Source organism: Lytechinus pictus, chromosome 10, assembly GCF_037042905.1.
Source record: "Lytechinus pictus isolate F3 Inbred chromosome 10, Lp3.0, whole genome shotgun sequence".
NCBI classification, from domain to species: domain Eukaryota; kingdom Metazoa; phylum Echinodermata; class Echinoidea; order Temnopleuroida; family Toxopneustidae; genus Lytechinus; species Lytechinus pictus.
Window position 1 is genome coordinate 19,354,598 of NC_087254.1, and position 19,699 is coordinate 19,374,296.

General features: G+C 36.0%; 1 protein-coding gene across 1 annotated transcript; it reads left to right on the top strand.

Annotated features, from left to right (window-relative positions):
- The first annotated feature begins 246 nt into the window (after positions 1 to 246).
- LOC129270301 (uncharacterized) lies at positions 247 to 19,407 on the top strand. Its single transcript, XM_064105495.1, has 9 exons — positions 247 to 378; positions 5,086 to 5,513; positions 6,655 to 6,952; positions 7,323 to 7,592; positions 8,744 to 9,067; positions 9,499 to 9,741; positions 10,609 to 11,010; positions 17,537 to 18,141; positions 18,212 to 19,407. Exons 2-8 carry the CDS (start codon positions 5,184 to 5,186, stop codon positions 17,746 to 17,748), a joined length of 2,079 nt encoding a protein of 692 aa, XP_063961565.1. The 5' UTR covers positions 247 to 378; positions 5,086 to 5,183; the 3' UTR covers positions 17,749 to 18,141; positions 18,212 to 19,407.
- The last annotated feature ends 292 nt before the right edge of the window (positions 19,408 to 19,699 follow it).

A 19,699-nucleotide genomic window follows, 5' to 3' on the forward strand; every position in this document is an offset into this window, starting at 1 on the left:
TTCAGGGGCTTTGGGGTTTTTATTTCTTACAAAATTGATTTATTTCGTTTGTAACGTTTGCCTGGCTTGCAATTTACAGCTACAAGTTTCTAAAGGTGGCTACTTTAACCTGACAAGCCCATAATATCCAGTCACGGTGGAGTGAGCTTTTGATAGGATAACTGCACTGCCTATAATATCATCGCATTAAGCTACATGTATACGGATAGCATATCGAATATAATGATACGTGTATGTTGCCAGGGCGTGCACAATAATTATGGAGTTGGCTCTCGAACAATACACTGATCTACGCGACTCCAATTTGAGGTCAAGTGCACAACATTGATTGGGTTGGTCCTCGGCAGTAAAGCCGGAAGTGTATCATTTTAGATATTAGTAAGTAATTCGAAGTCTTATATCTTCTTCATTCCCAATTCAATGACTATTTTATACTTGTTTCTACTTCCAGCTATTAATGGCAAGCCAGCGGGGGGTTTTTCTGGATCTGGATATCACTGCTGGACCATTTTTTCATTATTTTTATTTTGAAAATGTAATGCCTTGGTTTAATTGACTTGGCGGAACCTGTGTAAATTTGACTGAAATATTCACAATGACATTGCTTGTAGACCTGGGAGTATTATATATAACATTTCCCGGCAATATCCTATCAATTTTGTTGGATCCTCCAGTTCTCATCTTGTTTTACAATAAGTCTGCCCAATATTAGATCTATTATATTATTTTAGCATTAAATATTATAATTTCTGGGTATAATTTGTATCCCCATCTGTTTTGGGATCGGTTAATTGAGTTTAATGTTCTTGACTAAACACTGTGTCACTGAAAAAAATAATCATTCCACAGATTTGATTGCTGGATTGACCCGGGCATGATTTTTGGAAGGCTGAACAGATGTATTCTCATTTAGTTCTAAACTTTGTTTATCAATAACTTCAAATATATGGCCTTAAATAGGGCCTCTATATCTACGTTAATGCTCTTATTATAATACCCCGAGTGGGGTACCCTAGTACCCTCCTCCTAGGTAGCGCGCTTCGCGCGCTCTGTAAGTGTTGGCACGCTTTGCGTGCACTTACCGCCCCCTCCAAAATTAAATCCTGGCTACGCGGTTGCAGTAGTATTTGTAGTAGTAGTAGTAGTTATAATAGTAGTAGTAGTAGTAGTAGTAATAGAGTAGTAGTAGTAGTAGTAGAAGTAGTTGTAGTAAGAGTAGTAGTAGCAGTTATAGTAGTAATAGCAGTAGTAGTAGTACTAGTAGCAGTAGTAGTATTATCATTAGTAGAAAAGTAGTAGTAGTAGTAGTAGTAGTAGTAGTAGTGGTAGTAGTAGTAGTAGTTATAATAGTAGTAGTAGTAGTAGTAGTAGTAGTAGTAGTAGTTATAATAGTAGTAGTAGTAGTAGTAGTAGTAGTAGTAGTAGTAGTAGTAGTAGTCGCAGTAGTAAGAGTAGTAGTCGCAGTTATAGTTAGTAATAGCAGTAGTAGTAGTACTAGTAGCAGGAGTAGTATTATTATTAGTAGTAAAAGTAGTAGTAGTAGTAGTAGTAGTAGTAGTAGTAGTAGTAGAAGTAGTAGTAATAGAATTAAAACACTGTAAAAAATGAAGTGATATTTAAGCACTTAAAGTACTTGTATAGTGACTGCACTACGAGTGCTGATTTTCTTGTTTAAATTTAAACTAAAAAATCAGCACTCGTAGTGCAGTCACTATATAAGCACTGTAAGTGCTAAATTAGCACTTCACTTTTACAGTGAAGTAGTAGAAGTAGTAATAGTAGTAGTAGCAATAATAGAAGTAGTAGTAGTAGAAGTAATAGTAGTAGTAGTAATATAAGTACGTAGTAGTAGTAGTAGTAGTAGTAGTAGTAGTAGTAGTAGTAGTAGTAGTAGTAGTAGTAGTTGTAGTAGTAGTAGTAGTAGTAGTAGTAGTAGTAGTAGTAGTAGTAGTAGCAGTAGTAACAGTAGTAGCAGTAGTAGCAGTAGTACTAGTAGTAGTGGTAGTAGCAGTAGTAGTAGTAGCAGTGGTAGTAGTAGTAGTAGTAGTAGTAGTAGTAGTAGTAGTAGTAGTAGTAGTAGTAGTAGTAGTAGAAGAAGTTGTAGTAGTAGTAGTAGTAATAGTAGCAGTAGTAGTAGTAGTAGTAGTAGTAGTAGTAGTAGTAGTAGTAGTAGTAGTAGTAGTAGTAGTAGTTGTTGTTGTTGTTGTTGTTGTTGTTGTTGTTGTTGTTGTTGTTGTTGTTGTTGTTGTTGTTGTTGTTGTTGTTGTTGTTGTTGTTGTTGTAGTAGTAGTAGTAATATAAAAAGTAGTATATAGTAGTAGTAGAAGTAGTAGTAGTAGTAGTAGTAGTAGTAGTAGTAGTAGTAGTAGTAGTAGTAGTAGTAGGAGCAGTAGGAGTAGTAGGAGTAGTAGGAGTAGTAGGAGTAGTAGGAGTAGTAGGAGTAGTAGTAGTAGTAGTAGTAGTAGTAGTAGTAGTAGTAGTAGTAGTAGTAGTAGTAGTAGGAGCAGTAGGAGCAGTAGGAGCAGTAGGAGCAGTAGGAGCAGTAGGAGCAGTAGGAGTAGTAGGAGTAGTAGGAGTAGTAGGAGTAGTAGTAGTAGTAGTAGTAGTAGTAGTAGTAGTAGTAGTAGTAGTAGTAGTAGTAGTAGTAGTATAGTTCCTTGATGCTCGGCCTTGGCCTTGAGAGGGCCTTGGCCTTGAGGATTTTGAGCCTTGAAATTTCAAGGCATTTCCAAGGCTTTTTCAAGGCATTTTGTATTTAGTACTTACAATTGTTCTGTATATTTAATTACACTAAATGTCAGTAGCAGCAGCAGTAGTAAGTGTACTAGCAGTGCCATCAATTGTAATTATCACCATTATTAAGAATTATCATCACATACATGTAACAAAGAAAACAGCAGTGATGAAAAATAGCATTATTTGGTAATGTGTTCTTAATCATGACTAATGATGATGACAATAGTTATAATAATGATAGTAATAATGATTATGATAAAGATTATAGAGATTTGATAACAGGAATAATTCCGACAGATCTGACTGCAATTTTGACAACAATTTCCATACTTTAAAAATAGCTAACTCTAAATAATGATAACAAGGTTGATTTCTATTCCATCAGGATTTTCCTTGTATTATTTTCTTTAGCCAACAAGAAAGTTTTGAAAAGATGTGGTAAACCTGAACACAATCTTCAATTTTGTGATATCCAAATGGGCTATGTCATTGGCATGATGAGCCAAAATTTTGAGGGGCCAAGCATGGCATATAGAGCAAAATTTCTGCCAAAAAAGTTGAAAGGGTTTTTTTTTTTTTTTTCCTTTTCTAATTTTATTCTCGGTGGTGGAACTTCTTCTCTCTCTGAAATCGAAAATGCCCTTTTTTTCCAAATAAAATATGCCCTTTTTAATTATAGTAAAACATAATTCATTTTAGGTTCGAAAATTACCTAATTTTGGACTGCGCTGCATCAATTATTTTTTAGTACGGTACTAATCTTGTTCATGATTACAGAAATGTTTAGAATGTCCAGTTTTCAGGTTGGAATATTACAAAGTTTTGGCCCACGTTCTGCACTCAGATTAATTATTGTTGAGTATAAGGTACTCATTCCATTCCCGTTACAAAAAAAATGCTTAGAATTTCCACTTTTCAGGTTGGAATATCACAATTTTTTTAGCTCGCGCTTCACATTATTTGATTGGTGAGTTATGTATCCTATTTATAAGTCACTAAATGCAGTCCTTAACAGCTTCCCTTTCTGGTCAGTGTACTAAAAATTAAGCTTGTTCTTTGCGCGCGCGTTAATTCTTTAGTTAGATACACATCTTTTTAATGATTACAAAAAAACTTGGAATGTTTAATTTTCATGTCTTATTACAAGTAATGTCCAGAAGTTTGAGCTCGAGTTTTACAACTTCAGAATTGATTTTTTTTTTAATCGCTTACTCGCTGCGCTTTCTCGTGGAAATGTAAAGCCTAGATAACAAAATATCTATCTTATCAATTAAAAATCACTTAAACAAGGCTTTGCTCAACTTAGTTTCTACAAATCACACAACTATTTCACGCAGTTGATAATCTCATTTTGAAAATATCTGTTTACACCAAATGCCCATTTTCACATATAAGTATTTGCTTTGTCCCCCCCAAAAAAAAAAAAAAAATTATATATATGTTCTGCCGCCCCTGTCCCAGGGAGTGGAGAAAGACATACGTTGAGAATGGGCATGCCAGGAACAGATGACCGTGGTAATAATAATTATTACAATATAAGTGCCTAGAAAAACAATGTATTAAATGTACAAATGTAACTATTATTATTATTTTAATATTATTTCTAGATCTAATTATTTTTGTGAACGAGTACATATCTATCATTATTATTTTTTTACGTGTACATGGGTCAAAGGTTTGCTCGCTCAGTTCGTTCACTCACACCTTTTATACATTTTGCCCTGTGTGCCATGTTTGCTGCCTAAGCATTGTTGTCTCATTGTTCCATGATATCAAAAGCTTGAAATGCCTTGGCCTTGAGGTTTTCGGGCCTTGGCCTTAAGTTTCCATGCCTTGGCTTCCGGGGTATTAAAGCCTTGGCCCTGGCCTTGGAGGTTTGAGCCTTGACTACAACACTGAGTAGTAGTAGTAGTAGTAGTAGTAGTAGTAGTAGTAGTAGTAGTAGTAGTAGTAGTAGTAGTAGTAGTAGTAGTAGTAGTAGTAGTAGTAATAGTAGTAGTAGTAGTAGTAGTAGTAGTAGTAGTAATAGTAGTTGTAGTAGTAGTAGTAGTAGTAGTAGTAGTAGTAGTAGTAGTAGTAGTAGTAGTAGTAGTAGTAGTAGTAGTAGTAGTAGAAGTAGTAAAAGAAGTAGTAGTATAATTCTCTTATTATTCATTCTTTTATTGTTTCAACCTACCTTCTCCGTTATGAATGGTCAACAACACACATGCCCCCCCCCCCTTCCTCACCCCTTGTCCTCACCGTGAAAGCACCCTTGTTTCGCCTATGTAACCTGTGTGATGTTTCTCTATGAATATTGTATCCACCTGTATCATCCACTGAGTTATTGTTTTTTTCTGTTTGATGCAGGTTCGTATTTTGGTAATTCTCTTGTAATCGATTACAGTCCATACATCACCTGATGAGCATACCATTCCCTAAGTATCTACTAACCAACTGGTTCATCAATGTCAGGAATAGTAGGCCTACGAAGTTTTAAAGAGAGATTAGGAAAACCATTTAGAAAACGCAGGAAATTAGGAAAAGATGAGGAAGAGTGGTATGATGCCCTGAGTAATTTGTCAGTGGACAGCAGCGACGATAATGATGATGTTTACTATGACGCACCGGTAGAACCGATTGATGTCACAACAACGTCGAAGAGATTACGAAGACGCAAAAAACAGGCCGAAAATAAGTCAAATAAAAAACAAGCAACAATGCATTATCATTTCAATACCCGATCCGCAGGGAGATGGAGACTGGGGTCCAATAATGGAACATCTGAACAACCCCGGGTGAGTAATGGTACTGTCCAATGTCACGATTCCATTCAATTCAATATATTTCCAAAGGTTAATCATACAATATAATCGGATGTGAAAACTCAGTAAGCAAAGCTTGTAACGAGTGCACCGTAGAAATATAAAGACAATAATAATATTTTAAAAAGGGATTAAAGGAGACTTAAAGGATTAAAATAAACTTCATACAAAAGTGCAGTAAATATAAGAAAGGAAAAAAACAGACAACAAATCAAAAAACGGGGCAACTCAAACGTAATATGTCAAATGAAACAGTCCATAATCAATTGATGTTTTAATTAATCTCATGATATTGGTATGACTCCTAATTCATAAAGAACTGCAACCCTAGGGAGATCCTTTAAATGAGTTATAGTTGATAGCAACTTTGTCATTCCCCCATTTTCATGTGTTTTAAAACTAAATGCCTCAAGCTTTTTGAACATCGGTTATCTACACTTTTAACGACACTTTTTTTTTAATGCGGTTAAAAAACATGCTATCAGCCGACAAGGTTGTTTTTCAGCAAGTCCGTAATAATCAAAGTTACAAAATATATAAAAACAACAATAACACAAATTTATACATTTTTAATAATGTCATTAATAATCATAATTCAATACACGCACATATATACATAAACAAACACACCCTCACTCACGCAATACATACACACACAAAAAATACATCATCTTAATGTGCTTAAAACACCATGGGAAATTCGTTTGATATGCGTCTGATAAGAGAGGACAGGGGAGCGTTTCATGAAACGACTTGTCGGACGTTTTATCCGACAAGTCCCATTTTATCCGACAGTTACTATAGTAACAGTGCCTCTCAGCCAATCAGAATCAATGAAAGATGTCAGATCTGACAACTTGTCAGACAAAAATGTTGATGAAACGGTCACCAGATTTACTTCATTCTGAATCTGTTGAGGAAGTTCATTAAAAATGCGTTATATAGAGTGCTTAATTTAAAAAAAAATGTTTATATTTGGTTTATCTAAAAATAAGGTTCTTTCTATATTTCTTAATGAGTATGAACTAATTTTATAACCTGGAGCATATAAAATCAGGTGCTAGATGATTTAACAGTTTGAACATGAGAGTTACTACATCCTTCTCATATTTAGAACGCTCCTAGTCACTCGCGAGAAACCGGTTTAAAATATGATGCATCGCGGGATTCCCTCATTGGCACTCGGACCAGAGCAGGTGATGTGCTTCGCTTTGGTGCTGGAGGACCGTCTAGCTCAACAACGTCAGAACGGAACACAACACGACCGTCTGCCCTGAACACGGACCGGCCGCAAACCATCGGCACCAGACCATCTACCATCGGATCCCGACCACCAACCATCGGAACCCGATCATCAACCAGCGCCTTCCGACTACAGTCAAATATTCCTGAAATGGGTCATCAGTATAAAGGTGTGAAAGTTTTCTTCTTTTTTAATTATATTTTTATCTTATAATTGGATTGTAACATGTGGTAATTTTTAAAGTAAAATTAGTCCCTTAAATCAGATCCTAAATTGTGAATATCACAACTGTTCACAGCAAAAGAGAAAACATTATATTGACCTATCTATATAGTACAACTTCAGGGTCGCGTTTCATGAAGATTCGTTATAATAACAAACGCACAATTTATGTAACAAGTTTATGTTAGCCAATCAGATTGAGGGATTTTTGGTAGCATAATAGGTTTTACCATATCCGATTCTTGTCATTTCTTCAAATCATATCTAGGGGGGAAATAGCTAATGCAGTATAGGGCCTATACTCTCTAATTTTCCAGATGGAATAGCTGACAACAAGATTGAAAAACTAGCAGCATCTCTCATGGATATTGACAAACAAAGAGTCATTCGCTTTGGTCGGGAACTTGGATTACAAAATGTTGGAAAGTATTGTGGATATGGAATTGGTAAACCGATCTATAAATCAAAAATACTTCTCATGCTGCAAGACTGGAAAGGCAGAACCCCTGATGCACAGCAGGTCCAAGGTTTAATACAGGCTTTGAAGAATGCAAACCTGGAGCAGCTGGCAGGGAATTTACAAGACGGTTAGATCTACATTGTATTTGTTTCTTAATATTATATAACCCGAAGCTTTTTTTGTAATTTAGGTGATCATTGGGAAGGTATCATAATAATGTGCAGAAGGGTCCACTCCTCATTCTTGAATAAAAATTACATGGGGGGAGGAGAAATTATGAGTATCGGTAGTTAAAATGCTATACATTAATAAATGTTACATAATCATGTATTTCTTATTTTCCCGGGCTTATTTTTAGTCTATAAAATGCACGATATCGAGAATCGATATTACATACTTTAATGATAGAGAAAGTGAGATAAATTGGATATTTCATAGTCTATAAATCCGGCCTCTGTAGTATAGAGTGCCAAGTGTTCCCTCTTAACCACTCTTTTCAAATGTGCACAATTCTCTTACTAAATTAAATGTAACGGAGTTAACAACATCCCTCTCCGGATTAACTAAATTAATCGTTTTGTAATCACTTGGTCATTTTCGTTACAAAGTGACATGCAAATTTTTTTTTTGTAAAAGAAGATATCGAGAGCAGCACAAAGGGATATTTTGTGTATGGTCGAAGAATTATTCTGTCAGTAGGCCCCTATATAAATATTATATTGATATTGCCAGGGCTGATTTTTATATCTCTACCGTGCATACTTTAACACCCAACTTGAAGAAATTGAAAGTTGCAAATTTTCTATCATTCTGTTTTCTAATTGTGTTGATGGAAGACATATGGTAGAACAATAGTATACGAGTGTATTAAAATGCAGAAAGTAGTTTATCGTTACAAGGAATGATGAAAACATAGAAATAGAAGGTCAATTAATTGACAGGAAACAAAGAACTCTGAAGTCTTCTCGACTTTCTTTTAAGGGAAAAAGTATATACATTTACCTAGTAATTCTTCACATGGCCTTTATTTTCATGATCATTTCAAAAAGCCCCAGGACCCCCTCATTACAAAATGAGATACTTTGAACAATATGATGGATTTTGGTCTTCCTAAATAAAAAGATCAAAATGCTAAAAAATTCTTTGATTATAAGTTTGTTACATTATAGTTATCAATGAAATTAGGTAACATCATCAGTCCATGTGCACATAATCAACGAACAGTTAAACACATTTCGCGGTTTGGTTGCCTTTCTCTCGAACCCATTTCCTATACAGACCCGGTTACGTTTAAACAGGGAGTTAGGAGTTCTCTCTTCTTTAAGGGAAGGAAGGTGACAGTAACCCTGATGACATCCTCTGAGCCTTTCATCATAGAGGGGTTGAGGACAAAGCTGAAAGCGTTACAGAGTAGTCGTCCCAAGCTCATTGAAGCCGTTAGGCTCTACCAGCTACCGTACAGTGGACTAAAACACCACACCTTCAAGGAGGATGTTGATATCATGGTACTCTGTCATTCAATCGAAAACATGAGATTTTCCATCACCAACGTGACTGACTCCCTCTACGACGAGTTCCTCGAATACAGCAATGAGAAACTTGGTATGTGAAATGGATAAGAAGAATGCATGTGTCGAGCAATAGGAATAAAGATATTTTTAAAAGTGATTTATGGGTTTTCATTAATATTATATTTGTTTTAAATTAGTCGAAAAAATATATCTTTGGAAGAAACGTTCTCAGAGTCAAAGTATGAAGAGAATGACATTCTAACTAACACGTATGGACAAAAATTTCCACAACATAATGCGTGTTGCGTTCAGTGAGAACGAGCTATTTTGAAAGCATCTACTTGTTGTTTTATTCCCTGTTAATGATTTATTTGTTCCGTACTATTTGTAGCTCATGTACTTTTTTTTTATACAGGCTTCTATAGGAAAAGTAAATCTTTATTCAAGATTTTTTTTTAATATATAATATCCATCGATGCAAATGGGATACAAAAGCATCTTTCTCATGTTGTGTTCTATCAGGAAAAGATAGAATCGTTGTCATGGCTCACGACTTCCCACCAGAAGCGGAAGAGGTAAGGGCAGTGAAGATGGATTCTTTTCGTTATAGCCAATACTCCACCTTCGATAACGCAGGTCTGGTCATGATCGGTGGGAGGATGGATAAGAGAGAGCCGGAGATTCGAGATCGAGATTGGGACAGCTTTGTGAAGTTCCTTGAGAATGCCTCCAAGATACCCCTTCCTTCCAAGTCTCCTCCTGCAGGTGAGAAACAGGAATTCCCCGGAGAGTGCTTCATCAACGTTTTTGTCCAAAAAGTTGTCAGATAATTTTCCTTGATTTTGATTGGCTGAGAAGCTCTGTTAGTGTGGTGATTGTTGGATAAAACAGGACGTATACAATAAATCATCAGACAAGGCATTCTATGGAATGCTCCCTTGATTCTATCATTTTATATTTTTGGATGATGATTATCAGTGATGTACAGATGGGGTGCTTTGGGGCGCTTGTCCCCCCCAGAAAAAAAATCACGCCAAGACAAAAGAATAAAGGAAAATAAGAAGTGTAAAATATGATATCATTTTCTGAATATTGTGTCAAAATCTATCACAAAATTTGTAATTTTACAAAAAAATAAATTTTTGCTTGCTCGCTTTGCTCTCTCGAAAATTCTCAATCAATTTTGCCGGATACGCCATATCTTGCCCCCTCATTTTTTTTTTTTTTTTTTTTTTTTTGCTCATTACGCCACTGATATTTGTATTCATGTGACAAGTTCTGTGTGACACTCTTATTCTACCTGTAAAAGCATAAAAGGAGTGTCATATTGAACACGAACTGTCGTGAAATTTACTTCAAGAGCACTTTGGCCTAAACTGCAAAAGAATTTGTCATATAGCCTTATCTGTTTCGGTCTGATCAGAAATAGTTGAAACTTTTTAATTATCAGGTAATTCATTAATATTGGAGAGTCTTCCCTGTTACATAAATTGATGATTGTTGGTAACCACGTGATTTACGTTGATTACCATACAAACAATCGTAAAACGCGACTGTCATATTCGGGGAAATCAATATCTCTCATGATAAGTATACACTTTCTTTCCACATTTCCGTTAACATTACATACAGCTCAAACATCAGTTCATACAGATGTCGCCTCCAACACCAAACAAACGTCTAAATTGGAGGAGCGAAAAATCAAGCCATTGACAGTCTCTTCAAGTCTCTCCGTTAGGATACAAACGAGATCATCCAAGCCCGTCATCTATATCTGTACATCCTATGGACTCCACAGTATCAAAGGGCTCGCTGAAATGGTTCAGAATTCGGTGAAACAGTGTTACTCTTCTTGCGAGATCAAGGAGACGGAGCTGCCTTACAGTAGATTAGACGACTTTAAGTTTCCTTCAGAGGCAAGCAAAAGAGATGCCATGATTCTCTGCCATTCGGTGCATAACAGAGGTTACTCCATCACTGATGTTCCCAACTCACTTTACAACGTTTTTCTAAAGTACTGCAATCAGCTTTTTGGTAAGCAATAATTGTGAAACGTGGTTTTTACTGTGCCCACTTAAGGTAGAGGGGGATCACTTCGGTGTTCTTTCCAACAAAAACATGAAAACTATTTCTATGAATTTTTCCAGTACCACACATCTTTGCATTATATAAATAACCCTGCCCACCATCCCTAAGAAATTAAAAAGGGAAAGTTGGTGCAGGATTCTACTGAAACTGTTTAAAGCGCCAAATGACTTGCTGAGATGGAGAGATATTTTTTCTTACCAAGTTGGCTTACTAGCTTTATTATTTTTACACGAAGAGATACGTTATTATCCCAAGTCATGATTATGTAAGTAACCGGGGGCGGCGTTCCTGGAGCACAGTGCCCCCTCCCCTCCCCACTTTTTGAAGCCCTGAAAATGTGCCCTTTTTACACAATGAAATTGCCCCCTCACGAAAGTGTACTGTGCCCCTTTCACCTGAGGACCCGTTTTAGGTGTTGCCAAGTGCCCTTTCTCGTACAAGTGCCAGTCTTTACCAAAAGTGCCCACTCTCGAACGTGTTATGTGCCCTTTCATCTGAGAAGGACCTGCTTTATGTGGTAGCAAGTGTCATTCTCGTATCAGTGCCAATTTTCACTAAAAAATGCCCCCTCATGAACGTGTTCTGTTGCCCTTTCATATCTGAGAAAGACCCGTTTTATGTCGTTTGCAAGTGCCCCTTTGCCTTCTTAAAGGTGCCCTTTCTCGTATCAGTGCCCTTTTAACCCAAGAAAAGTGCCCCTCACGAACGTGTTCTGTGCCCCTTTCACCTGAGAAGGACCCGTTTTATGTGTTAACGAGTGCCCCTTTGCATTCTCATAGGTGCATGTTCTTCATATCATGTCCTTAAAAAACACTCTTTTCGTGCCCGATGAATGCCCGGTTTCTGAATTTAGCGTTCTGCTTCCTTCTGCAAGTGCATCCTTTAATCGAATAATCCCTTTCAAAATATAATTTGCCCCTTTTCTTTTCTAGTTTGTTCAAAATGTTTAGTCTGCTAATGTTCAGATGGCGTCCCTTTTTCGGTTGAACAAGTGTTCCTGTTATGATTCTGGAAAAACACATTTTAAATTGATGAATTTCACATAATAAGTATGTAGAGGAATACGATGCTGTTGCCGACAGGAACCGTTAGCGTTTGCAATACTTTGGCCTCGTCTGCATAGCATCTGCATAGCAGAGCGAGACAATAGGCGCCGTTTTTCCGACGGCGTCGGCGTCGTCAACATTGAAATCTTAACCAAGGTTGAGTTTTTGAAATGTCATCATAACGTGGAAAGTATATGAACCTAATTCATGAAACATGTGAAACTTGGACACAAGGGTATTCAAGTAGTACTGAACCTCCTGCCTGAGTTTCAGGTCACAAGACCAAGGTCAAAGGTCCTTGATTACTCCTTACAATCCCTCTCGCAACCTTAGGTCTTCTAGTTCATCCTTACTTGCTGTACCACAATCTCATAATTCATGGGGGGATCGATCATTTCAACATGCTGGGCCATTCTTATGGAATAAACTTCCAAAAGAAATCCGCAGTGTTTCTTGTCTCACCACTTTCAAAAGTTCTCTGAAAACCTGGTTATTCACACAAGCTTTTAGGTAATTGTTATTCTCATTTTAGTAGGTTATCTATCTTCCTTTCTTTTTCCTTTTCTTTTTTTTTTTTCTTTATTGCGCCATGAGCATATTTTTTTAATGATGGATACCGGCGCATTACAAATGTTCATATTATTATTATTATTATTTTAAAGTCAATGAATTTAGAACATGTTGGGGGAATCAATATCGAAATCTTAACGAAGATTAAGTTTTTGAAATGTCATCATAACTTAGAAATTATTTAGACCTAGTTCATGAAAATTAGACATAAGGATAACGGTGTATCACTGAAGATCCTGCCTGAGTTTTGGGTCACATGACCAACGTCAAAGGTCACTTAGGGTCAACGAACTTTGACTATGTTGGGGGTATTTGTAAAATTGTCATCATAACTTTAAAAGTTTATGGATCTAGTTCATGAAACTTGAACATAAGTGCAACCATGTATCCCTAAATATCCTGTGCGAGTTTCAGGTTACATGGCCAAGGTCAACGGTCATTTAGGGTCAACAAACTTTGACCATGTTGGGCGTACTTGTGGAATTGTCATCATAACTTTGAAAATGTTATGGATCTAGTTCATGAAACTTGGACATAAGAGCAATCAAGTATCCCTGAACATCCTTTACGAGTTTCAGGTCACATGAACAAGGTCAAATGTTATTTAGGTCAATTAACTCTGGCCGTGATGGGGGTATTTGTTGAATTGGCATCATAACGTAGAGAGTTTATGGATCTAGTTCGTGAAACATAGACATAAGTGTAATGAAGTATAAATGATTGTTATGCACACATCTTAGGTCACATGATCATGGTCAAAGGTCATTTTTTGGTCAATGGACATAGTACATTATTATCATATTAATGTTTTCAAAGTCAGCACTGCTGCTATATCGAGTCGCGTAATGCAGGCGATACTGCCAGATGCGTTCCGCTTGTTATGTTACTCCTTATGAAGGAAAAAAAAACTTGTAAGCCGTAAGTTTCATGAGTCATGTGAGTGGGGTAGATAATTAATTTTTTTATCTTTGTTTTAAGATGTTTTAAGTGCCCTTTTCGAAAGAAAACTGCTGCTATATCGAGTCGCGTAATGCAGGCGAGACTGCCAGAGGCGTTCCGCTTGTTATGTTACTCCTTATGAAGGAAAAAAAAACTTGTAAGCCGTAAGTTTCATGAGTCATGTGAGTGGGGTAGATAATTAATTTTTTTATCTTGAAAAGTTGCAATTCTTTCTCCCCCCCTTCAAATTCACTCCGCAGCCCCCGTATGTAAGATAAAAATATTATGTATATGTGACACGTCCTGTCAAAAGCAGACAGAATTCGATTTTTTTAAACACATTTTTTTTTAACATTATGATTCTCCATTTCTCAAGCTTTAATTTGGTATATAGCACATGCTAAGGGACATAGTATTTGCTGAGAAAATAGTATTTAAATGTCCCAGGTACGAGAGTTCATAAAAAGTATTTTTACGAGAAAATCGCTTCTGAAGTTTCGCCCGCTTTCAGACTTCTCGGAGCCTTTTTCACATGTTTCACGCGAAAACTCATCCTTTCATTGTCTGAAAGTGCTTAGCAACCGTCAATGATTTACAATAAAATTGGGTTTTCCTGAATCCTTGAGATCTCTCCTCAAAGAAAATAAGTTTTTGTAATCGTTTCAACCATCAAGTGTACGTTTTTTTAAGAGAGAAACACAAGCTATTTTATTGGACCGTGAGGCATTTTGCGTGTCTTTTGCCGTGTCTGGTATTGTTCTCTGTCTATTGTCACATTGTGCTTTCAGGTGCGATTGTGCGTGGCGTCCATGTTGAACGCGGACTGAACCTTTTTGAGTCTATACCAGCGCCTGTATCGGTCCTATACTACCATGAGTCTAATCCGGGAGTTTTATCTGCTATCTCCTCATTTTTTCTTCTCCTTCTTCTCTTCCTTCTTTTTTGAAGTTATTATCAATTTCGTGGCATCTTAAGAACTTTCATCACCTTTATGAGAAGATTTTAAAACGTAAAATTCCCGGGTAAAATGAGTAAAGCAAACTGTGTTTATACCACCGTAAAAAAACAACACACAGAGGCACACGCCGTCTTTGTTTTTATTCCGCTTTATTTTTCTTCCATGAAGGATATTTTCACAGATGTGTTTCTTAAAATCATGCAAGAAGTCTAACATCCCCCAACTCATAGACCCCGTTTTTTGTTAAGAACGTGTTACGTTTAACTCCCCCATCGCTACATCCTGGACTATCTTCATTGTTCATTATCAAATCTGTATTTTTTCTACGTAAAGGCCTATGCTTGCATCATCAAAAGTAAAAAATAGGATTCGTAACAGATTTTTTTTTGGTTGTTGTTGTAATGATTGAGTTGTTAGCATTTCGTCATGAATAGGCCTACCAAAGCCAGACACAGATGCTAACTCGAACATGCTTGTTTTGTTTTTTATTATTATTTTCTATCGCAATAACATTAAACCACAAGCAAGATTCAGTATTAATGCCATGTTTCTTCTCACCCATCAGAGAACGTTATTATGCCTATTGGCCTATAGCAAGAAAACACTCAGATTAAGCCTAGTAGTTTATGATTCTTAAATTGATTAGAATTATTTTATTTTGATAGCCATAACTGTTGAGATACGGAAAAGGCAGTACAAGCTCAAATTGATTTATATATTTAATTATTGATTTTCTTTTAATTATCATAATTATCATTTTCACGATTATCATCAACATCATCCCTGTAATTATAATTGTTATTTTGTATTATCATTATCATTATCTTCGTTAGTATTATACTATCATTATCATTGTAGTTACCCTGAATCACGATTATCGTTGGTGATTGTGATTAATTAAGCAATCAATCTTTTTTTTATTGTTTCATCTGTCTATTGGATTTGTTGGTATCTTTGTTAACATTTCGCTAATGCTATCGTTTCTTCAAACGACATGAGAAATTTGATGGCGAGAGGTTTGAATCATAAAGGGTTTGATATGATTCTAATCCCTATAAGTTCACAAAGTGTACATTTCCAGATCCCACTTTCCCTATCTTGAATAAGTGATTATGATTATTCCCGCTACAGTTTTAGTTCACTTCAGTTTTTATTTTTTTTTCTCATTTCCCCAAAAATACAAATTTCATACAAGTATCATGACAATAATGCAAGGTAGAATACATGCAATCTACCTTTCAGTTATATTTATATATTTTCAGTTACATTTATAAATGCGAACCAAAATTGATAAAAACTCATTGCAATAAAAAAAAACTATTGTGAATTAATAATATTTCGCTGGAAATGGAGAGGTCCACTTAGAAGCTGGATCGTAGACCCCTCGGATAACAATAGTTATAATGAATTACATATGAAATAAATACCTATGACAATGGCCAACAGAGAGAACAATACAAAAAATAAGACATGGGAATACACAGTGAACCAACAGAGTAAGGGGAGAATGATAGATTTTATCTCTTTCGTTCTCTTGAACTAATAAACTAATAAATCAACACGCATTCACTGACGATCAATATTTTAAAGGATTTGAGAATCATTCTTTTGAAAATGCCATCTCAAGTTTAACGCTTAATGAAAAAAATCCTGATAATGGGCCTAAGATTAAATAAAAGATTATTTCTCAATTCAGCATATCCTTTGTAATTATCAATGAAATTAATCCTCACTTACAAACCGTGTTTTGAATACGTTTTGTCCTTGGCTTTTATTGAGACCCAATAATCGAGCTCATCGCCCACGCCCCCGCCCTTCCCAGTTCTATTACAACCTCCCCGCCCGCGCGCTTCAAAAAGATAGATCAAAAGCATCGCTTTTCAAAAGCATGCCTGTTAAGAAAGATTTAGTAACGGGATGCGAATTATAAAGGCCTGAGGCCTTACAAGTTTACTAACAGGATGCCAATTTTTAACTCCAGCTCATCGATTTCAGCGAAATAATCCCCTTCATGCACCGGCTGCGTGTGAGTACTATGAATAGCCAATCACCAATGGCGTACGTTGCTAGGGGCGGAGCTTAGTACAGCGCGAAGATTTGAGCTTGCTGAACGAGCGGAGTGTCAGAAAAGTTCGAACTGACCGAAAAAAACACTTGCAGAAAAACGGCTTTTTCGACACTTTCCCGTTATCATTTTCGATTGATTTTTTGACAGAGTATACTTGAAACATTAAACATCCCTAAATGATGAAAATAAAAATTTCGACATTTTTGAACATTTTTAGCATTTTACCCATTTTCTCAATTCGGTATCGAGCGACTTCTGTCTGATTTAGACAAACCATGTCACATATAAGATAAGATATCTCGCCATCAAGTCGATGGCACCTGAAAGTTGCCATCGGATTCTTTGACGGCATCTATTGTAATTAACCAATTTCGCGAACATGTAAATTGACTGCAAATCCATGTCGAGCCTATCACACCAGGGGAACATTTTTCATTAAGCTGTTCGTGAGTTAGAGCGACTTGAAGAACGACTAGAGATCCTTAACCATCGCCAATGAATATATCATTTACCACAAGAAAGGATCACCAGTCGTTCTTAAAGTCGCCAACGAACAGCTTTATGAAACGACCACAGTTGTAGTCGGACATGTCGGAAGAAGCGTACAAAATACGCGAAATTCTTTCTTATTGTGAAAATAAGACACTTATAAGCACGAATGTGAGCAGTGTTCTGATATTAAAAGTAGATGTAGAACCATTAATTCCTCTTCAATTTAATAAGGTTAATCATTCACGAGGTTGAATTGATTTACTGACACCATTGATAATCCTCAATTCATTGGTTGCATTATCAAACTTGTTTCTATTCCTAAATCCAGTACTTAATAAAAAAAATCATAGGTGCGATTTTCTTTAAACTCTATTTCAACATCGTATATTTTTATAACAGGTAAGGATCGCGTGGCCGTGATCGTACACGACTTCGATTGCAGACAGGAAATTCTTAAAATCGAACTCCAGTCGTTCGGAAAGAGGCAGTCGACTGCTTATAAATTGGCGGGCTTCGTCGCTCTTGCGGGAGATCTCAACACGTCCGATGCCAAACTCTGCTACTATCCAGAAAGTCTTGGCCTACATTCTTTTGTCAGAAAATTACTCTGAATGCGATTTGATATTGAATGAATTGTATCGGGGACATTCTTCACCACAAAGGGCAACTGCAAGGTTAAGAGTGATGAATTTGCGAGAGTGAAAACCCTGTCAAACCCTTGGAATGAGAGTCAATTTATTGATTTTTTTTTGGGCGTTACCGCTTCTCATTACATGACACCAATGTTAATATTAACCAACTAACCATTCGAAATACCTGCTTTATAACTATTGAATTGTTCTATTTAGATATTTCTCATCAAGGGAGATCCGTAGCTACTTTAGACTCCATTTCTGTTATGTGTACAAACATTGATGTGTTACTTATTAAAGTCACTTTGAATCTGCTTTGATGAAGCTTGGGAGGTGACGTCATTATAAGAGCTTCTGTTTTGCCCGTCGGATGTTTCATTCACATTTCTCAGAAAATGAAAAAGCGATTTGTTTCAAAATCGGACCGTCGACCAATCATAAGGTGTGCGGCGGCCTTTATGCATACAAGTTGATTGTGGAATTGCTTCTCTGGGAACACGATACGAATGAATATTCTTCATCTCAAGAAATGGACGAATTACATTTATGTACATAGACCTTTCCATGTTTTGCAAGGTAGGAGGGAGGTTAACTGTCTTGATTGAATTGGTGTTGGGGTATGAAAATCGTCTCGATATTGAAAATTATAGTCAACATGTGGCCCATTGCCATGACTGCATTTGGAATGTCGCTTGGTTTACTTAAAATAATATTTTCTCCTGTTTTGTTATTGTTGTCAACTTGGCACTTTGTAAAGAGTTTTGATCAGCGTTGATATTTGCAAAAACACCAAACGTATTATGGTATTTGTCATCGGTTTGAAAAAGCAGATTGCAGTTACTTGTTCGGTAAATAAAGCAAGTATCAAGCACCGCCCCTAATGTGAAAACAATAGTGTTGGATACATTAGCGCAGAGCGCATAACAATGTTTGGATTCGGACTCGATCAAATTTTCGATTTAAGTATCTCACAATCTAAAGAAGACTTCTGACAATTTATTCTGAAACTTCGTGCGATTGGAGATTTGAAATTGCGAGAAGTTGACAGGATAAATAACACAAAAATACAAAATCATATTTATGAAAATAATATTCAAGAACGTTTTCGTTTTTATTTGATTTTTGTCCTGTGTTCTCTTTCCATGAAGAAGGTAATGCATGGACTTGTGCCAAATTAATTTTTATTAAACGAAGTTTGTATCGGAATGAAAGATTGGAAACATTTACGTCTATCATAATATCGAGAGTATTACACTTGCGATAGTCTCATAGGTCATAGTAACATCACATACTGTGAATAATTATGAGAAAAAAATTACATACTACTTTCATTTTAAATTTCGTTTGAATGAGAAGTTGATTAAAGCACAAAAATGCTGTACATAGATGTTAAGAATAAATTGTAATCCTAATAAATCTGAAATATGTACTCGAAAAATTGAAAAGATTTGTACATGCTGGAATTTCAATTTCGTGACTGCGTCACTATGACGTCACACACGTGTACTAGTTTCATGAGGATAAAACTGTATATCAATGTTGGCGTATAATCACACTTGTGGCCTATATGTATCACTTCGGGAAAGAGGAAAAACGGAAAAAAAATAATCAATAAAGTTGTATACTTCCTTATCTTTACTTATTGTATAAAAAAATGATGTTGAACTTATTGAACTTGTACGTTATTGGTTATCGAATAGAAATCTATCATCATATCATGAATCTTAACTGGTAATTATTTTCATGCAAGCGTAAAGCATCATAGATTTAAAAAAAATAAATACCATTACATAAAATGAAACAAACCAACAGAATTACCATAGTTTAAAGATATAAAAATAATACTATGATAGTTTATCATTTTATTTTGTAAGTAACAGATGATATACAGTGCGTCCTACAAAAAACGACACCGAGATTTAACGATGAT